This window comes from Magnolia sinica, chromosome 19, assembly GCF_029962835.1.
Source record: "Magnolia sinica isolate HGM2019 chromosome 19, MsV1, whole genome shotgun sequence".
NCBI lineage: Eukaryota > Viridiplantae > Streptophyta > Magnoliopsida > Magnoliales > Magnoliaceae > Magnolia > Magnolia sinica.
The window spans coordinates 88,395-108,139 of NC_080591.1; the positions used below are offsets into that span (position 1 = coordinate 88,395).

Below are 19,745 nucleotides of genomic sequence, written 5' to 3' on the forward strand. Positions count from 1 at the left end.
ACCTTTTATCATCGGTTCATTAAAGGCTTTAGTTCCATTATGGCTCCCATTACCGATTTCATAAAAAAAGGGAGTTCCAGTGGACCAGTGCAGCCTCTAAGGCCTTTAAAGACATAAAAGGTAAGATGGTTGAGGCCCCTGTCATGCGACTTCCAGATTTTTCTAAAGTCTTTGAAGTGGCATGTGACACCTCAGGTGTGGGAATAGGGGGAGTACTGAGTAAGGAGGGACACCCAGTTGCCTATTTTAGTGAGAAACTGAATGAGGCAAAACAGAAATACTCCAACTATGATAAGGAATTTTATGCGGTGGTCTAGTCATTGAGGCATTGACGCCACTATTTACTCTCGCATGAGTTCGTCTTGTTCTCTGACCACGAGGCCTTGCGATATTTAGGCTCTCAGAAGAAGTTGAACCCTAGGCATGCCAAATGGGTTGAATTTCTTCAAGAGTACTTGTTTGTTCTCAAGCACAAGGTTGGAGTCGAGAACAAACCCGCGGATGCCCTTAGTCGTAGGGTTGTGATTCTCCATTCTCTGAGAGTAGAGGTTATGGGTTTTGAGCGGTTAAAAGACGAATATCCTGAGTGTCCGTACTTTGGAGAGATATATGTGTCACTTCTAGGGGATCCCACGAGGACAGACAGTGAGTTTGTCATTCATGATTATTACCTGTTTCGTGGAGATTGGCTCTGCATTCCTCGCACGTCCCTACGGGATTTCCTGATATGGGAGCTACATGTAGGTGGTATAGCTAGTCATTTTGGAAGGGATAAAATGATAACCCTTGTTGAGGACCGATTTTGCTGGCCAAGTCTCAAGCGAGATGTGGCTAGAATTGTAGGGCAATGTTGTACATGTCAGTTGGCAAAGCAAAAGAAACAGAACACAGGATTGTATACTCCTTTGCCTGTGCCATATGCCCCTTGGGACGATCTTAGTATGGATTTCGTGTTGGGGCTTCCTAAGACTATCAAGAAGCACAATTCCATATTTGTCGTGGTGGGCCGTTTTTCCAAAATGGCCCACTTCATTGCGTGCTACAAGACGTCGGACGCCTCACACATTGCTTGGATCTTCTTTGATGAGGTTGTTCGATTGCATGGTTTGCCAAAAACCATAGTGTCTGACTGGGATGTCAAGTTTGTGAGCTATTTTTGGAAGACACTGTGGCATATTATGGGAACTTGTCTGTAGTTTTCTTTCGCATACCATTCTCAGACTGATGGTCAAACTGAGGTGGTGAATAGGAGCCTAGGCGACTTGTTGAGATGTCTGGTTGGTGATCATATTAGGACTTGGGACGCAGTCTTGCCAACCGTAGAGTCGCATATAATAGTTCAGTAAAAAGGTCTACGGGTAAGTCCATTTGAGATTGTTCTTGGTTATAAGTCTAGGAGACCTATAGATTTGATTCCCATGTCTGTGTCACGTCATCCTTCTGAGTCTGCTGAGTCCTTTGCACATTACATGCTTGATTTACATAGGGAGATTAGACAAAGGATTAATTCAAGTAATATAAATTATAAACTTCAAGCAGACATGCACCGTCGATTCAGGGAATTTCAAGTGGGTGATGAGGTCATGGTCCATATTAGGCCAGAGTGGATACCACCCGGTGTCGCTAAGAAATTACATGCCCACAGCACAGGACTATATAAAATTTTAAACCCTATGGGTCCCAATGCGTATGTTCTCGAGCTTCTACCTACATTGAAAATCAGCTCTACATTCAAAGTGGTAGATTTCGTGCCATTTAGAGGCCCACCTCATGATCCACACCTTGAGCCTGATTAGTCCCCTGACCCATGGCCTATACCTGAGTCTTCCTCTCAGCTTGCACCCCCCATGCCATCTGTACACATGAGAGAGCAGATTGAGGATATTCTGGATGAGCAGATAGTGTCTACCCGCCACGATGAGTTCCAGAAGTTTCTCGTCAAGTGGAAGGATCGACCTACATCAGACTGCATGTGGATTACAGAAGTAGAGCTACATCGGCTTGACCTCGATCTACTAGAGCGTTACAGGAGTTTTGCCTCACTAGCGGCGAGACTTTCTCAGCCGGGGAGAGTTGATGCGGACATCAGAGTGTACCAGCGTCGCCATAGGAGAGCCCCAGGCCCTGGCCTAACCCAGCCCACACTATATTTGGGTGATCACTTCCTGGACCTGGCCCGTGGGCCACTTTGAAGACCCCATGTGCATAGGATGAGCATCATGAAGGCCCCAAACTGGGAGGATGCACATGAGCTGCATTATTTGGAGTGCCAGGATAGTTTTTGAGAGTTTTGGTTGAGATCCGACCGTTGGACCGCGTCCGATCACACACCATGTGATCGAGTCTTTTTTCAGTTTTTAGTGTCCATTTATGTTTTGTTATTTCTCTGCACATTTTGGTTGGTTTGGATTTCTTAGTGGGCCCCTACTTTGCTAGATTTTAAAAAGGGGCATATTGGTCATTTTACTTTTAAATGTAAAAACTCTATTTAAGGGGGGGAAACGTCCAACCCTAGGGGTAATAAAGAGTACACATTTGTTTTCTAAAGAGAACCCTTTCTTTCTTCCATGTGACTTGGAAGAACCCTCCATGAGACTTGGAGCAAGGTGGTGAGATTCCATCTTTTTGTGGGCATGCGACTTGCTCACGTGTTTATCTTCTGCAAGGTATGATCTTTCTTTCTCCTTCTACTCCTTTAAAAACACCTCTTTGATCCTATCTAGCCTAAATCCTTCAATCCATTGCGCCCAAAACCTCGACACCCTATGTCCCTGCCTCCCCACATAAAACCTACCATAGACCCTCTCCCAATTTCCTCCCACAACCCTCAATTCCCAAATTACAGATTTATCCTAACCCATATCCCACGTGATCTTCATCTCCTCTAAACATAGTTTATGTGGTGAATGAGTATGGCAAATTCTCTGTGTGTATGAATCTGCCCATGAGTATTTTGTTGATATTCTGTGCTAAGGGGTTGTTCTAACAACCTTGACATCCTGCAATTTAATCTTTATATGAACGCGTGCATGTGGGGATGATTTCTAATGAAATGACATACATTTTTGCTTGCTGAAATTACTGTTTGGTGAACTGTTCTGCTGAAATTATTGTTTAGTGGGCTTGGCCCATAAACTGTATGCTTTGAGTTGTCCTTTGAATAATCTCTTGTGAAACATGACATCTGCACATGTATCCTACATCAGTTTAACTACAACATAAATGTAACCAAGCATAAAACCTTTGAAATTCTTTCTAATTGGTTTCTCCAAAGTTGGGAAGCCGAAGCACATTACGATGGTTTCTAGGAAATTTTGAGAACTTTTTCTCTGCTTCTAGCAGAGAGCTTTTTGAATAATGAAATCACATTTACATTTAATCTGTCCTTCTGATAGTTCTAATTTTCGGTATCAAGAGCTGTATCAGCCTAGTTGAAAAAGATACGATATGGGTGTTGCATATAGGTATCGGATTGTATCTGTTGAATTTTTTAAGCCAAATAATTAAGAAAGAAATATCTGAAGAAGTAAAAAAGTGAGATATTCAAGAATCTGAGCTTTGCTAAGCACACGTGTACAAGTCAGCTAATTCACACACCACCACTATATATGCTAGTGTGGCAGACAGGTGAAATATCCAAGCCATCCATCAGGTGGCCATCTTCGTGTGAATGTTGCTTCCCAAAGACAATGGTGGTCCATTCAGTAGGTAAGCCATGATATAAGAAATAAGTTGACAGGTTAGACAACCTTGGCTGATTTTTTCATGACCGTACATTCACTCAGTTAATTGTGGTCCACCTGACCAGTGGATTGACTTGATTCTTAGGATGGGCAATCTACATGGTGGTACCATTTTGATGGATGGCTTGGATATTGCAACCATTCGCATGCTGGCATGTTAGGTGGCACATGTATTAACTGACTTGTTATGCATGTGGGCTTAGCAAAGCTCCAAGAATCGATCTTTTATTATGTATTTTGAACATGTATATACTAGTGTATCATAACATTCTTTTATAAGAATGTTGTCTATCAGCTTGATTTATTGAAGTCAGACAAATAGGCCCTAATTGAACACAAATCAATCATGATTTGGTTTAGGGCTAATCACATTACAACAAAAAGAAGATGAAAACATAAAAATGTCATGATTTACAATTTTTTACTGATGCCCAAAATGGTCCATTTCACTTTGATTTGTCATATCCCACTTGAATCTTTTGCTTTGATCTCCAAAATAGGCCTAGATCTGGTCTAAACTTTCTAAGATTCCTACATGGTTGAAATGGAAAAATGAGAGAAAATTGGAAAAGGTTTTCAAATTTAGGCCTTTATAGTTGTATTGGCCTGTATCACCATATCGGTGCATATCTGCCATGTATTGGCCGACACAGACCATAATTTTTGGGGTTCATTCATGTATCGCATATTGTATCCAGTCGATACAAATACAATTCAGCCATATTGGCTGATACGATACCGATATTCAAATACATGGTGCTTTCTAAGCACTGCCATACACTTGAGTTCATGTATTGTTTTCTTCTTGCACATTCTTGACTGATGTGTCTCTCAATTTGTTTGTAAAGTATGGATGTTTTGAAAATTTTAAATCATTGCCATGAAACCAATAAATCCTATGATGTGCATTCAAAACCACTGTGAGATTCTTCTGTGAAGTTTCAAGCAACTGTGAAACTAGTACCTGTACCAATATTTTTTAAAAAGTTTTTTTAGGAGCAATTTTTTATAGCACAGTTTGATGAAGGTCCAAGGAAACTTCTGGGTTCTCAAATTTCACTTCTTATATAATTAGGACTCTAGAAGTGAATATGTGAACTTTTGAATTTTGTTTAGGTGGTGGCATCTGGAGTAGATGAACGTACCCTCAAGCGTGAAGGTGTTTGTGCTGCATCATTACCAACTACCATGGTGAGGATCTTTTAAAAAAATCTTTTTATATATTTTATTTTTTGAATGCTTAAGTCTCTAAAACATTTGTTTTGATTAGCAATGCATTTCATTCAAGCAAGCAAAGAAATGATAGTCCATTAAGACAATGGATAAGTGCCTCTAACATGCACAGGAGCATGAGCAACACCTGCTTTTGCCTGGGGACAAGATTAAAAGAGACTGCATACCCATGCAACACCCCTTTAATTTCATTTAATAAATGTTGTGGGTATCATAATTATTTTTTGGCTCCCATTCTTATTTGCTCAAAGAGCTAACGATATATGCCTAGTTCTCTTCTATTACAATCCTGCACTGGAAATGTTTATGCGTGAAATATTTGATGTGTCTATTGCTCTGCACCTGGTGAAAACAATATGCCTAATGTCCATGAATCACGTGGAACATTTTCATGCTACTAATATTGGTGTCATAATAACTTGGTTTTGTAAGGTGTCTTTATAAGACTTTGCCTTTTTATTTATTTATTTATTTTTTTAAATTTAAATTTTGCTTCCAAAATGAGTCGCCTAGAAAGATTTATTTTCTTATTTTTAAGAACAAAAGATCCTTCCAACTACGTTTTCAATTGGCAAAATCATTGTTTCGTGGATGGGAAAATTGATATTTTTTACAGTCCGATTGGCATCCTTGCTCCCATTGATGGTAAGCATTTTTGTGCTTCTAGTTTCTGTTATTTGATTCAAACATTGGACTTTAGTGTTTTTAAAGCCTAGAGAGTAGCAATCATTGCACCTTGTCAACTGTCTTTGGATTGGAAATCTCTAGGTTGGGGAAACTAGGATTTTGGGATTCAATAATTTATGTGATGAAGATACAATGTGTTTGTTTTCAACGGGGAATCTCTATGAATAAGGAAGACATTTTTGCTTCCTAAATTTCAATACAGCCACCTTGATTTTAAGTGTCTACAGTATGACAGTAACCTTACCTGGTAAATGGGTGGTTGATTTAAGCATTTATAACATTCTCTCTTTTGTGGGCTAATATATCAGCAAGCAGACTTTCAACACATTGAGTTACTCTGTTCACCATGTATTCTGGTTGCTGCTGTTTTTTGTAACTAATGGTTCGGTTAATTGGTGGCATTAATTTGTTTTTGTAGGGGGTTGTTGCTGGTCTTCTAGTCCAAAACACACTCAAATTCTTACTAAAGTTTGGACAAGTATCCCCATACTTGGTAAAAAATTTCTCTTTCCTTTTCCTGTTTGTTCATTATCAGCATAGATTATGATCATCGCCATCGTCATTGTCATCATCATTGTCACCGTCATCTTTAGCAAAGTATTTTAAGGAACTTCCTAGAGACCCTCAATGGTTGCTTGCATGAGTAGGATTATGAGTCCTACCATTGCCACAAATGCCATCATGCACGTGCATGAGAGATCTAACCCACATAGGTGCATCCTCACCAGTCCCTGACTGTAGCCTGAAATTCAGGCCAGTCAGGTCATCAGATGGGCCACACATGGATGTTGAATGTGGACCATTAGTCAATTCTTTAGTATTGCATGCACATGTGTCTTGCTCCAGCCTAATGACCAGATGGCTAATTTCAGACCATTTGTTATATTTGGTCGGCACACCTGAGGAATAGCCCAGATGTTGCACGTGTTACATGGAAGCACATGGGAAGAATAGGATTTGAAATCGTACTCTCATCAAGTAGCTGTTTTGCATTTCCCAACTGGATGGCAATTAACAGGTCTTCAAGTTATCCACTACCAGTAAAAACCATAACTGAGAAATTATTTTCCCCATAATTTTTATGATTACTCACACGGGGATACGATTGACTTTATGCTGATACCCGCAACTGATTTTGAATGGATCTTTGACAGTATTCTCTATTTTACAGGGATATAATGCCCTTAAGGACTACTTTCCAACCATGGAAATGAAGCCAAACCCTCAATGTTCAAACTCGGTTTGCTTGGAACGGCAGGTGATGTATTTTCAACTTGAGATGTATATTCGGCTGTATAGCAGTTTATAGCTTGAAATTTACCTGTTTTCAAGCAGAGGAATTTTATGAATTCCAGCCCGTTATGCACAGGATACTCAAATTTTTAGTTTACACACTCGGCCTCATCGTTCAGTGATTGAAACCATTGGCTGATGTGACCTGCTATGGATGGACCATGCTAAAAAAAATCTCAGTTTGGAACATCCTAGCCACCTCTCTCAGGAAAATTTTCAGTTGAATGTGGACTGTGGCTGTATTTCTCCTCTTAACCAGTCTATTTCTATGCCAGAGATTGAAATGTCAGAATTGTCCTATAGACAGTGGGGTCCAATATACCAATTGTCCGGGTCAATGAGCAGTGGTCCAACTTGAAAATTGATAATATGAATAAATCGTGCATATCCTCTAGTCCAGGATCATATAATGCCTCTTTCAAGTATTTTGTATCTCCCGACTGATGGCAGAAGTTGGTATCTGTTGTGCAGAAGGAGTACATTAGCATGAAGCCAGCTAGAGATGCCGCTGCTAAAGCAAAGATGGAGGCTGAAGCATCATCCAGAAAAGAAGGCCCACTTCATACCGATAATGAATGGAACATAAGGTATTTTTCTTGGATGGGGATCAAAGATGGTATCTGTTTTCATCTTGGTGGATGATATGCCTAGCCTTTGAAGTTTAGCTTTATTTTTAGTGAGTTCCTTGATCATGTATGTAGGCTAAATGTTTCGTTTGCCCATGTTGGTACAGAGGCTAATAGTATTTCCAATGTGTTGGGATGTTGCCAGTCAATGCTATTTGTATTGGGGACATGTTTCCTATTTGATCTTTGATCATTCAATTTCATTCTCTCAAAGAAAAAACATGGGTGCATCATTTGATCATACTCCACTTCAGATCCTTTGGGAATTCGGTACTCTCTCATGCACTGGAATATTATAACTTTTTTGTTATAGTTGCATTTCAAATGGAAAGCATGTCGTACCTTTTCAAAATAGTTTCACCCTTGATAACTGTATCATAAGCATGGCAATTCCAAATTGAACATTTCCAAGATTCTGTTGTGAATTTTCAATAAAAATAACTTTTTGTGGATAATTAGAAAATTACATTGTAATTAAAGAAACGATTATAAAACCACAAGGAGCTGCACTGTTTTTTAGAGTAGAGGAAAAGTGTCATCATACCTATTTACAATGATAAAGGAGACATAGAGAGTTGCATTATCCATCATGGGATTAAACTTATGAGCCATACTATGAGACTAAGGGAGAATGATTGAGCAAAAGTTAAGGCATGAGATGAACTAGTCAGAAAATCAGTTTGGTTCAATGCCAGGAAGGTCAACCACCAAGGCTATTGTCCTCCTTAGACAAGTGATGGCGAAATATAGGGTGAGAATCTCCACATGGTCTTTATTGACTTAAAGAAAGCATACAATAGGGTCCTTGGAGAGTTATTCTTGGGGGTGTTAGGAAAGGAATTTCAAGAGGATATTTTGAAAAAAAAAATGCCTGAGGGAGTGGTGAGGACTACCAGTGGAGAAACAAGTAGTTTCCAATTAGGCTTGCACCAGGGGTTAGCATTGGGCCCCTAACCTTTTGCGTTGGAGAAGAGTTAACAGGGCATTTACAGGAAGAGATCGCGTGGTGTATATTAGCTCAGCTAATCTAACTTAGAAACTTTGACTGGACCAAACAATTAACCCAGCCGTGGTTAGCTTATCTCTCTAGGACCCACCATGGAACCTTTTCTAAGTCATGGACTGCGCATTTTTACCCTTGCAGGACCCCACATGATGACATCATAGCAAAGCCCTAATTTATGTCATAATTCTATTCCCTATGAAACTATCCCCTATTTGTTCATAACTTCTTAAATATGTGTCTTAACCCACACAAATCTTGATGATCTTTGAAAATAAAGAAAATCACATAATCTTGGACCTGTTGGAAAGATAATTTGATAGGATATATAATGATACCAGTTCTATGCCATACGGACAATGTTTCGCTTCCAAAAAAGTGTGGCCCACATGAAATAAGTGAGAAAAATGCTCATGCATCATGTACACATTTATTCATATAACCACTATGGTTTTAATGTTTACATCGCTACTTGATGGGTTTCTACAAGAATCGACCTTCAAAATCTTAGTAATATCTAATTGTGTTACTTTTATGCAGTGTTGTTGATGACAGTGAGACGGAGAGCTCCCACGTTTGCAAGAGTTCAGGTGATATTTCGTACTCAATTTTCGTTTTTTTTTTTTTTTTTTTGGAACAATGGAAAAATTCATTAAAAATCAAAAAAAAAAAAATAATAATAAAAAAATAAAAAAAATACAACAATAGCCATGAGGCAGGAGGTGACCCTCTTGTCTACTCCTCACCAGATAACAGGAAAAAGTAAATAAGATTGGACAGATTAGGCTGGATGATCGTAAACCAAAAACCCCATTCCAATTTCCCGAGAAGTTGAAAAAAGAGAGGTCACTGAAATATAGACTTGCGAACACCCAGCAAATGATCATAGACACGATCTTTCTTCTTAAAGCAGTGCCAAACCCCACTTTATCATCGACAATCCTGCCATTCATCTTCTCAAAATCCCCATAGAAGCCCGGAGAAAACTAGTATCCATATGGATTTGGTACAACCTTTAAAAGGTGTGTTGAGCCAACCTAGCAGCAATGATCCAATTAATGCGTTAAAGACCCGATGAACATCGAACTTCACAAGAAGGAAAGCCTGAATCTTTTTTTTTTGGGTTAGCATGTTAGTACACACCCATGTCAGTACACACACTCCATGTTAGCCACCCCCACTAAGGATCGATACCAAGACCTCAAGTGTTGAAATGAGGTATCTCCACTCAGTCTCCCGATGAATATCGAACTTCAGAAGAAGGAAAGCCTGAATCTTCTTATCCATTACACTGAATGAAACAGTGGTCCACTGTTTCTTCTTCTGACTTGCACATCATACATCTTTTCAGCAATATAAAATTATGCTTGTTAAGGTTGTCTACTGTTAGAATTTTGTTGGCCATCATAATCCAAACAAAAGCTTCGACTCCTTGAGGTGCATGGGTCTTCACTTTCACACAGGAAGAGACATTTTCCCTATCCAGAAGCCTAGAGAACATTGACCTTGCCGAGAATGACCCATTTGGAGACCATTTCCATATCATCCTATTTTCTACATAGATCCATTTTCAGCTTGGCCAGCTTTCTGAGTAAGGTGCCGTTTGGTAAACTGAAAAATAAGGTCTGAAAATTAATTTAGCTGCTGAAAGCTTAGACTGCTGAATTTATGTACTTATAAGTACTGAAAAATCCATTTGGTAATTTGTCTGAAAAAAGTCCGGATATATGAAATAAGTATTTTTTTTTTTCCACAAAAACCTGTTTGGTAAAAAACAAACCACAAATGTCTGAAAATTGACAATTTGTCATATTAGCCCCTATTGTCTTAATTTCTATCTTTTGGAGAATATGACACAAAGCATGCTATTTCTTAAAACAAAGCATGCTATTTCCTTGCCACCAAATTTGGCACACCCATGCCCCATCCACATACATCTCTCAAACATGACCCTCAATTAATGAACCATGCGCTATACTCTTCTTGATAGAACAATCATAACCCTTTGATGATATTAAGCATCGGGTACCATTGAATTAAATAAATATATGACATAAACAAAAATTATCCACCATCTTAAAAAAATCAAACACTTTTTTTTTTTTTTTTGCATTTCCTTGAATGTTCTTCAAAGTGACACATTTATGAGAATGGAAATGTTGAATGCAAAATTCTTAGGCATATCGGTGGATGCCCCATCAGACAAACACTTCTGATCATTAGATCATGGGTCCCACTTGTACAAATGGCACTATTATCTCGGCCCAACATTATATGGTACCTCTTAATACGTGTAGGCCACCACAGGAGACAAGGGTCATTGACTGTTAAAAACTTTTTGTAGGCCACAAAAGTTTTGGATCACGTTGATTGTTTAGTGGCATGAGCCTAAGGAGGCAGATTGAAGGCTCAAATGGACCACATCACAGGAAGTAGTGGGGATTGAATTCCTACGGTTGAAAACTTCCTAAGGCCTACTGTGATGTTTATTTGCCATCCAACTTGTTCATATAGTCACATAGACTTGTATGTAAGGAGAAAAATAAATATCAGCTTGATCCAAAACTTCCGAGCCCCCCAAGAAGTTTTCTATGGTAAGCTTTCAATCCCCACTACTTCCTGTGGTGTGGTCCAGTTGAGCCTTCAATCTGCCTCATTTTTTAGTTCATGCCTTATAATTATTTGTCAAAATGGATAGACGTTGTGGATAAAACATATACATCACGGTGGGCCCCATAGATCCCCTGACAAGACCGTCCGTCTCTAGCTACCCAATCTGCGGATTGCCTATTTGACCCCGGCACATAGATATTCTAGTGCCCGGGGCTGTGTGGGGCCCACAGAGATGTACGTGACAAATCCACTCTATCCATCTGATTTGCAAGTCCACAATGGGATAGTGGCCTAAAATTCAGGTAGATCCAAAACTCGTGTGAGCCATACCACACTAAACAGTGGACAGTGGGGATTGTATGCCTAGGGTGACAGAAGTTTGTATCAGTACAATATTGGTGCTTGCTGTTTATCTGAGTGATAACAACCCTATCACCAAACAGTGGGGATTGTACGCCTGGGGTGACAGAATGTTTTGTATCAATATGATAGTGGTAGTAACCCTATGAACGGTTTGGATGGCATATAAACATCATGGCCAGCTCTAGGAAGGTTTCAATGGTGGACGTTTCCCTTCCCACTGTTTCTTTTGGCATGGACAACTTGAGATCTGTCTCATTTTTGGGTTCATAGCCTAAAATGATCTTTCAAAATGGATGGACGGCATGGATAAACCCCATACATCATGGTGGGGCCCGCAGAGCTCTACCTGGACGGATTAGCGTCCAGGCGGGGGTAGGACGCAATATGCTTCTGATGCGGGAGCGGATTAGCTGTCACGTGGGTAACAACTTAGTAGGTGTTACCCTAATCATGTGGGGCTCCACCTTGATGTATTTTTTGTATATCCACATTGTCCATCTGTTTTTACATCTCGTTTTGGGACAGGATCCCAAAATTTAGGAAGATCCAAATCTCAGGTCGACCATACCACTAAAAACAGTGATGAATGAACGTTAAAAACTTTTTTGCGGGCCAAAGAAACATTACAAAAACCTTACGATGGGCCCTTTGGAATTTTTAATGGTGAGGCACTAAATCATCACTGTTTCCTGTGATGTGGTCCACCTAAGATTTGGATCTTCATAATTTTTGGAACCCTATCCTAAAATGGGCTGGAGAAACAAATGGACGACGTGGATATACAAAAAATCATGAAGGTGGACCCCACGGTAAGGATAACACCCACTAAGTTGTTACCCAAGTAACAACTAATCCACTCCCTTCAGATGCGGCTTCGGTGGATTCAAGTTTCACAACGGTGCTCTACGGGCCCCACCATAATGTATGTGTTTTATCCACAACGTCCATCAATTTGGTGAGATTATTTTAGGGCATGACCCCAAAAGTGAGGCAAATCCAAAGTTCAAGTGGTTCACACCACATACAGCAATGGAATTACTCATTGCCAAGGTTCTGTCCCAGCCTGATATCTCCATGGTTTTGAATATCTGTTATGTTACAGCCATATTGGTCATTACATAACGGTATTCATCATCTCCGTTTCACATTCTGGGAGTGAACTGCTTTTTAAAGAAAAAAATGGGCTGTATCAGCATCAATAGTCTGATACAAATGGCGGTGAACTGGTTTGTAAAGACAAAATGGGCTGTATCGGCTAGTGTATCAGCACCGATACAAGGCTATTATGGCCAATATGGACCAATGCAACCATAAAGGTCCCATTTGAAAATTTTATTTCGATTTTTTTTTTCCACTTCATTTCAACCACGAAGGAAGCTTAGAAACTAATTTTAGATTAGATGTAGGCCTGTTTTGAGGTTGAAAACCAAAGATTTGAATGGGATTTGATGAATCAAAGTGGAATTGAACATTTTGGGAAATATCTGAAGTACGGGTAAACCATTACCCTTTTTTTTGTCGTCTTCTTATTGTTGTATCTTATTAAAATAGATGGAACTAGGGTTAATATCTAGGATTAATCTGTGTTTTCTTCTGCTTTGAGAAAAAATCCATATTGATATGTAACGACTCTTTTGTGAATAATTGTATAACAATTTTGAAGTTTTCATGCATGTAGATAGATTCCCTGGGTTTGGAGAAGTGTTGAAATGTAAAAACTTTTATGAATAATTACATAAATTTTTTAAAGTTATTTATGCATAGAGAGATTCCCTTGCTTTGGGGAGTGATTCCTCAAAAATTGCTTATGTGATGCTTTCTATTTGAATGGTGCTATACTAATCATTAATGGACTCTCTAGTGCATTACAAGTTCTGTAAGAACTAAGTTTGCAAATTTAGTAAATTTTCTTCAAGATTATTCTGTTTATCTGTTCTCGAAGTATGAACATTGAGATTGCAGTGGGATAGTGACTTTCCATTTGTGTTGTTTTTTTTTTCCTAGGTGCTCTTTCGGAAGGCCTTATCCATGAGCTCCCCATTGCTGATGATTTCCAAAAGCCAACAATTCCAGGAGAATCTAATGCTGTGAGTGATGATCTTGAGGATCTCCGCAAGCAACTCGAAGCCTTAAATGCGGTGGTTTGACTCAACTAGAGAATTAAGTACTTCATCGTAGTAGGTCAACACACCTTTCAAAAAAAGCAAAAAAAAAAATCATAATGTTGATGCATTAAACATCAACTCCAAATACAAGTCTTAACCCACAATGTGGATCATATCTCAGTTTCGATCCTTCTCAACCTGTAAAATTTAGCACCCATGGTTTTATTTATCCTTAAACCAGCATCCCTTATTCAATCTTGGTAGCATCGATGAGCTGATGATGATATTTATAGACAAACCAATTGCAAGATGATTGCAAAGAAAAAAAATATTTCAGATTTCACACTGACAATGTAATGATTTTAAAAAAAAATTATTTCTATTTACTGGGATAATAAACATTTTAAGAGGTGCCTGAAACTTTTGAGTGTCTTAATAATCTTACACAATGATAGGGCATTTGATTCCAGGTTTCCTTGTTGCGGTCATTCTCATCTTAATTTGATGTATTGCTTAATGCTCGCTTGAACTAGTAGGTTTTGGCCTGGCGCATTCCGTACACATTTGGTGCACCTTATTGTCATCATAGATTGTTCAGATGTTGGGGATCCCCATTGATGGACGATGGATGAAAAAATCTCCTCCTAAGATTGGCTATTTCCTAAATCCTTTTTTACTATATCTCTGTAAAAGATATAACAATATCAACTTGTAGAGCTGTCATGGGTTGTGTTGGCCTTTTGGGCTCACGAGCTTGTCCCAAGGCTTAAGCAGGCAAGTAGGACGAGGGTTGGGCTTGGGCACCTATATTGAAACTTGTTTACGCTGAAATTGCATGGAATAGGATGCCACGACTATGTGCGGAAGCTTAACGAAACTAAGGAATGAAGACTGTCTTGGGGGGTGATTAGGACCAATAAAATTTTTGCCAATAAAATTCAATTGCTTAAAAACTAATATGCCAATTAAACTAATTAACCAATTAACTCTAAGGCTTCCAAGCCAATAAAGGGTCCAATCACATAGACTACAATAAATTTTTCAATCAAGCAACTAGTCTATAAATGTTAGTGTACATGTGTGAGCTAACTATCAACTCCTAACATTCATCTATCATGCATACATATAATTTTCTAATCAATCACATAAGCATAATTAGAAAAGTGCTTAAATAACAATCTCAAACACAAGTATTTATAGTGGTTTGGTTTTCCTGCTCTATTCCCGGTGGACGCACTCTCCTTGAGTGTACCAGATTTCATTATCAGAGGTTTTAAATTAGGTTTACTGCTAACCCTTACAACCTTACACTACACTCCTGCTAGAGGCTCCCAGAAGAGACTTTAGTTGATTTTTCATTGGCTAATTAACAATCTCGGTCCCAGTGCAAGGACCTACGTTTACTCCTGCCGGAGGCTCCAACAGAGATTAACACGTACACACCCATGTCCGGTGAATTTGGCCCTACACGAGTCCTACACAAGAACCTATCGAGTTAGGGTTACAAACTCTTACACTTAATCCCACACAATGATAGAGAGTGTGCACTTACTCATTGACTCTTGTCAAATTGAGCATCTTTGATGTGTCATGCTTGAGTCGCTTTTTCAAAGCTCTCCCATGCTTGAATCCACTCCGTAAGTGCTCCCCCGACCGTTGATGCAAATGCTTGCCAATGCTTCAACTCCAAGATCAAATACCTTGCGTGCAATGCTCTTTTGAGATGACCAATGTGATGAGAATTTCGTAGAATCTCCTACAACTAATGGAAAGAGTTCCAAAGATATGAATACAATATTTATAACAAAAGGCTCCAACGGATCTCCAACGGTTAGGCTCGAGCAATCGAGCTCGTGCCTCGAGCGTTCTAACTAAATCAATTTTAGGCCAGATGCTTACTGAACGTTTTTTTACCATGTTCAATTGATCAACTCGATCAATCGAGCTTCGCTTGAGCACACCCTAGGGTTTGCTGGTTTGGGCAGTTTGTTTTCTAGCAGCTCGGGACCTGTTATAACTTATCTTATCATGTTTCAATTAGGGTCTTAAGGCTAAGGGATGATCACACAAGGTTTTCCTATTAAGGAAATGATCATCTTGAGGTTCAAGGGTTGTTTTGGGTTAAGGTTAGGGTCACCAAGGCACCTTGTTTACCTGATCTTTGCTCCTTGATGCTCCAATCTTCATGTGTCTTCGGTCTTCAGCTTTCAAGGTTTCAACCGACTTCCTGACACAGACGCACGTGATTGAAAAACAAGGCGCACAAATAAGTGCACTAACATAGGCCCCTCTATACATTTGGCCATTATGTAAGGCTATCCAAGTCACTCGGATTATGGGGCAACTTTGGAGGATTTAATGTTCCTGTTATCAGCAATATTATTGTTAATATTGCCAATAATATCGGGCAATATCGAAACACCTAGTATTTGACATATTTTTGGGTGTTAGCAAGATACTCAGTGACATATCAGCAAAATATCACCAAGTATTGGTATCGTCGATATATCGCCATTCAAAGGGATAAAAATTGAGAAGGGGAAAAGCGTGTGTACATACTGTAGAAATCAAGAAAAAAAGAAAAAAAGAAAGGTAAATTCAATGTTTTTAGGTTTTTAGTTTTTTATGATCTGATTAGGGAGTAGATCTTGACCACTCCTCTCCAGTTTTTGAGAATTAAATCCCTACTTTTTGGGGAACTTTAAGAAGGGGGAAATGTGAGTAAATACAACGAAAATTTTAAAAAATAGGAGTGGATTTTGACCACTTTTTCATTTTAAAATTTTTGAAAAATATGAAAAAATTTGTTTTATTTAAAAAAGTAAATTGAACTTTTTTTACATTTCTATTTTCTTTCAAGTCATTCTTTTCTTCGGTTCAAATGGTTGCATTTATTGGTGGAAATCAGTTGGTTGGATTGATGGATCATCATGCAAAGCATGGATGATTGGATTGGTGGGTGGTTGGATGGTTGGATGGATTGTGTGTGCATGTGTGTATGTTTCTATGCATGCATGGATGGACGATTGGATGGACGGATGGATCATGTATGTTTATGTATGATGCATGGATGGATGATGCATGTTTGTTTGCATGGATGTATTAGTGTCTGTATGCAAGGATGGATGGATGTATTAATGTATGAATGGATGGATGTATGGATGGATGGATAGTCATATATGTATGTATGGATGTATGTGTGCATGCATGCATCGATTTAACAGATGGATATATTAGTGTATGCATGCATGGATGGATGGACTTAGTATGTGTGTATGGATGGATGTATTAACGTATGCATGTATACGGATGGATGGATGGATAAATATGTATGTATATTTGTATGCATGCATGGATATATGACTTTAAAAAAAAATAGAAACAACTTTTAAGTGACTATTGTGTTCCTAAGGATATTATTGGTATGAAATGAATTCATTTTGGTTATTGTTGCATTGATTCTTTAAGACATCATAGCCTTCCAGGTCCACATTAAATGGGAAGCCATTATGAATGCATGTTTTTTTGTAATTTTTTTTCGGTTCCGAAGTATGCAAATATGAGTATTTTAGTGTCTCTTGAAGTTTTTTTTCCCGTGTTTTCCCAATGTTTTTCTCCATCAGCGATTCATTGCGATAATATTGGCGATATCAAATATATGTTTCCATATCCCCACTCAGCAATACTTGTAATGATATTGATAATATGGACATTGGATGGATTATATTTCTAATTCACCATTCAATTCATAGCCAGGATGAAAATAAAATTGTCTCCTGAATTCCAAGGGTAAGTTCAAATGATTAATATTATTTTTTAAGTGTAAATTTTTAAGAGATTTTGAGGTATATGTTCCTGCAGACTCCTGGTTACTTCTTAAGTTTAATTCACCATCCAATTCATCAACAATTTTATTATTATTATTATTATTATTATTTGGACTCTTGCCTACTTTTAATTTACCCCATCCAAGGGATGTTAAGGTGGTGGGAGAATGGAGAAAAGAGGAGACTGAAATCAAAGTACAACTGATTCCGGTCAAAGGTAATGCAATACTTTTGTGGTCATGGCAAGGCATTGAATTCCATAGACTACATTCTCCCTTGGCTATGGCCGATGTGTCCAATCTCAAGGATGCCCAAGGAGAATGTGGTCTATGGATATCAATGCCTTGGCCATGACTGCAAAAGTATGCATTACCTTTGATTGATGAAAAATGATCCTCGTGTAGGATGGATGGCATCCACCATGTTATCAATTTATACTTGAAACTCTTTTTAGGTGTAGAGTACTCTTCAAACACCCATGTCAGTACACACACTCCATGTTAGCCACACACGCTAGGGATCGATACCAAGACCTCAAGTGTTGAAAGTACACTTCAAACTTCCAAACTACCCGTGAGCTCCCAAAACTGTGTTAACATCAGAAAACTTTCTTTAAGTGTGGCAGGTTAGCTACAGCACTTCCAAAAGTATTGCCATCTTTTTTCCATTCGACCTATCCAAAAGTATGTGCATTTTTACTAGTTTGTATAAGAAAGCTTATTATTTGTTAATAATTTATTAAACTAGTTTGTCATTCTTTCTCTGTCACCTAACGTCCTATTTATATGACTAAACTTTCTCATGTTCATTTCTAAAAATAAGTTTTAGTTAGCCAGTCTATGCTAGCCTTTCCATCCACAATTTCATGCTTTTTCCGAACCTGGTAACGAATCCTGGCTGGCTCGGTTGGAAATGACCCTGGTTGTTTATGGAAGTTAACCATAATGAAATATGTTGTTGAATCGTATACATGATCGCATTGCATTACAATACACATGAACACAGGTACTTTATATACCCCATTATTTGGCTAGGCCATGATAAGGTATAGGAATACACCTCACACACGAACTTTCTTAAGCTCATTCCTACTTGGGGGTGTACATCGAGCCGAACCGAGTCAAGTTGGCCTCAGCTCGACTCGGCTCGGTCCTTGAGCCTGACTGGCCAGCTCGGCTTGGCTCGGTCAGTAGCTCAGGCCAGTTTGAGCCGAGTTCGATTTGAGTTTTTCCATGCGGCATTTCCACAAACACCTGGACTACACCAGCAACATAAAAATCCAAAAAAAAAGGTATTTGTTTCATATACAGGCCTTGCCACCAGCCACACTTCGTTGAGTCATTTTATCAAACACTTGGTGAGCAACATCAATATCAAAGTAGCTGAGTCACCAAACTGGTTCGATCTGAGTTCGATTCGAGCTAGGTTCGATCCGAGTCGAGTCGTCGAGCTAGGTTCGATCTGAGTCGAGTCGAGCTGGGACCAACTCGAACTCGGCTCGAACTCATTTTCAAGCTTAAAAAATCAGCTCAGCTCGGCTCAAACTCAGCTTTGAACAGAGTCGAAACGAGCTTTTTCAAGTCAAGCGAGCTAACCGAGCTAGCTCGGTTCGTGTACACCCCTATTCCTACTATTGTTATATCTTTCAGATGAAAGTAAATAACAAAAGTAGCCTGGCATGAATTGTTTGCAGCCGCTACTTGGATTCTTTTGTTCTTTTGAATTTCTATTATGTATCATGTAATGAAACTCGTGCATTTGTTGTAACTATTAAGGATGTATGGTAAAGTGGAATTTGGGTTTTCCTTTGTATGTTACTCACAACCCGAGTTTGGAGCATGACGGACTTGGGACATGATGTGTTGGCCAAAGATTTAAGGAGGTTTGAAGATTTGAAAACTCTACAACCTCAACGTGGTCTGCATGATGAAAATGGCCTCGTACTTTTCAGGAATGAGGCCCATGGATGCCTAGCAAAAACTGCAATTTTCTGTGCTTTAAGAATCAAAGTGTGCAATATCAAATTTCAATCTGTTTGGATTTCTTAAAAGCAAATTCCTTGTTTTTTTTTTTTGTCTTCCTCAAAACATGAACCTACGCATTTTTTTAAACCAGATTTTGACACAACCCTTTCTCTCAACATCATTCTACCTCACAGTATTCCAAATCGGGCTAATCCGATTATCAGAATTTCACCAAAATTGGACGTCCCATGTAGTCAAAGTAATCTCAAATTATTTGAGACAACAATT

The 19,745-nt window shown here is 38.9% G+C and overlaps 1 protein-coding gene across 11 annotated transcripts in view; it reads left to right on the top strand.

The window, feature by feature from the left end:
- Window positions 1-14,135, top strand: part of LOC131235089 (ubiquitin-like modifier-activating enzyme 5) — a 52,740-nt gene extending 38,605 nt beyond the window's left edge. For all 11 annotated transcript variants that reach the window (XM_058232198.1, XM_058232200.1, XM_058232195.1 and 8 more), the window contains 6 exons: window positions 4,860-4,934; window positions 6,082-6,156; window positions 6,835-6,921; window positions 7,428-7,543; window positions 9,126-9,175; window positions 13,566-14,135. In XM_058232198.1, coding sequence (XP_058088181.1) covers window positions 4,860-4,934; window positions 6,082-6,156; window positions 6,835-6,921; window positions 7,428-7,543; window positions 9,126-9,175; window positions 13,566-13,708 — 546 coding nt within the window. In that variant the 3' untranslated portion in view covers window positions 13,709-14,135. The remainder of the gene's footprint in view (window positions 1-4,859; window positions 4,935-6,081; window positions 6,157-6,834; window positions 6,922-7,427; window positions 7,544-9,125; window positions 9,176-13,565) is intronic.
- Window positions 14,136-19,745: the final 5,610 nt, after the last annotated feature.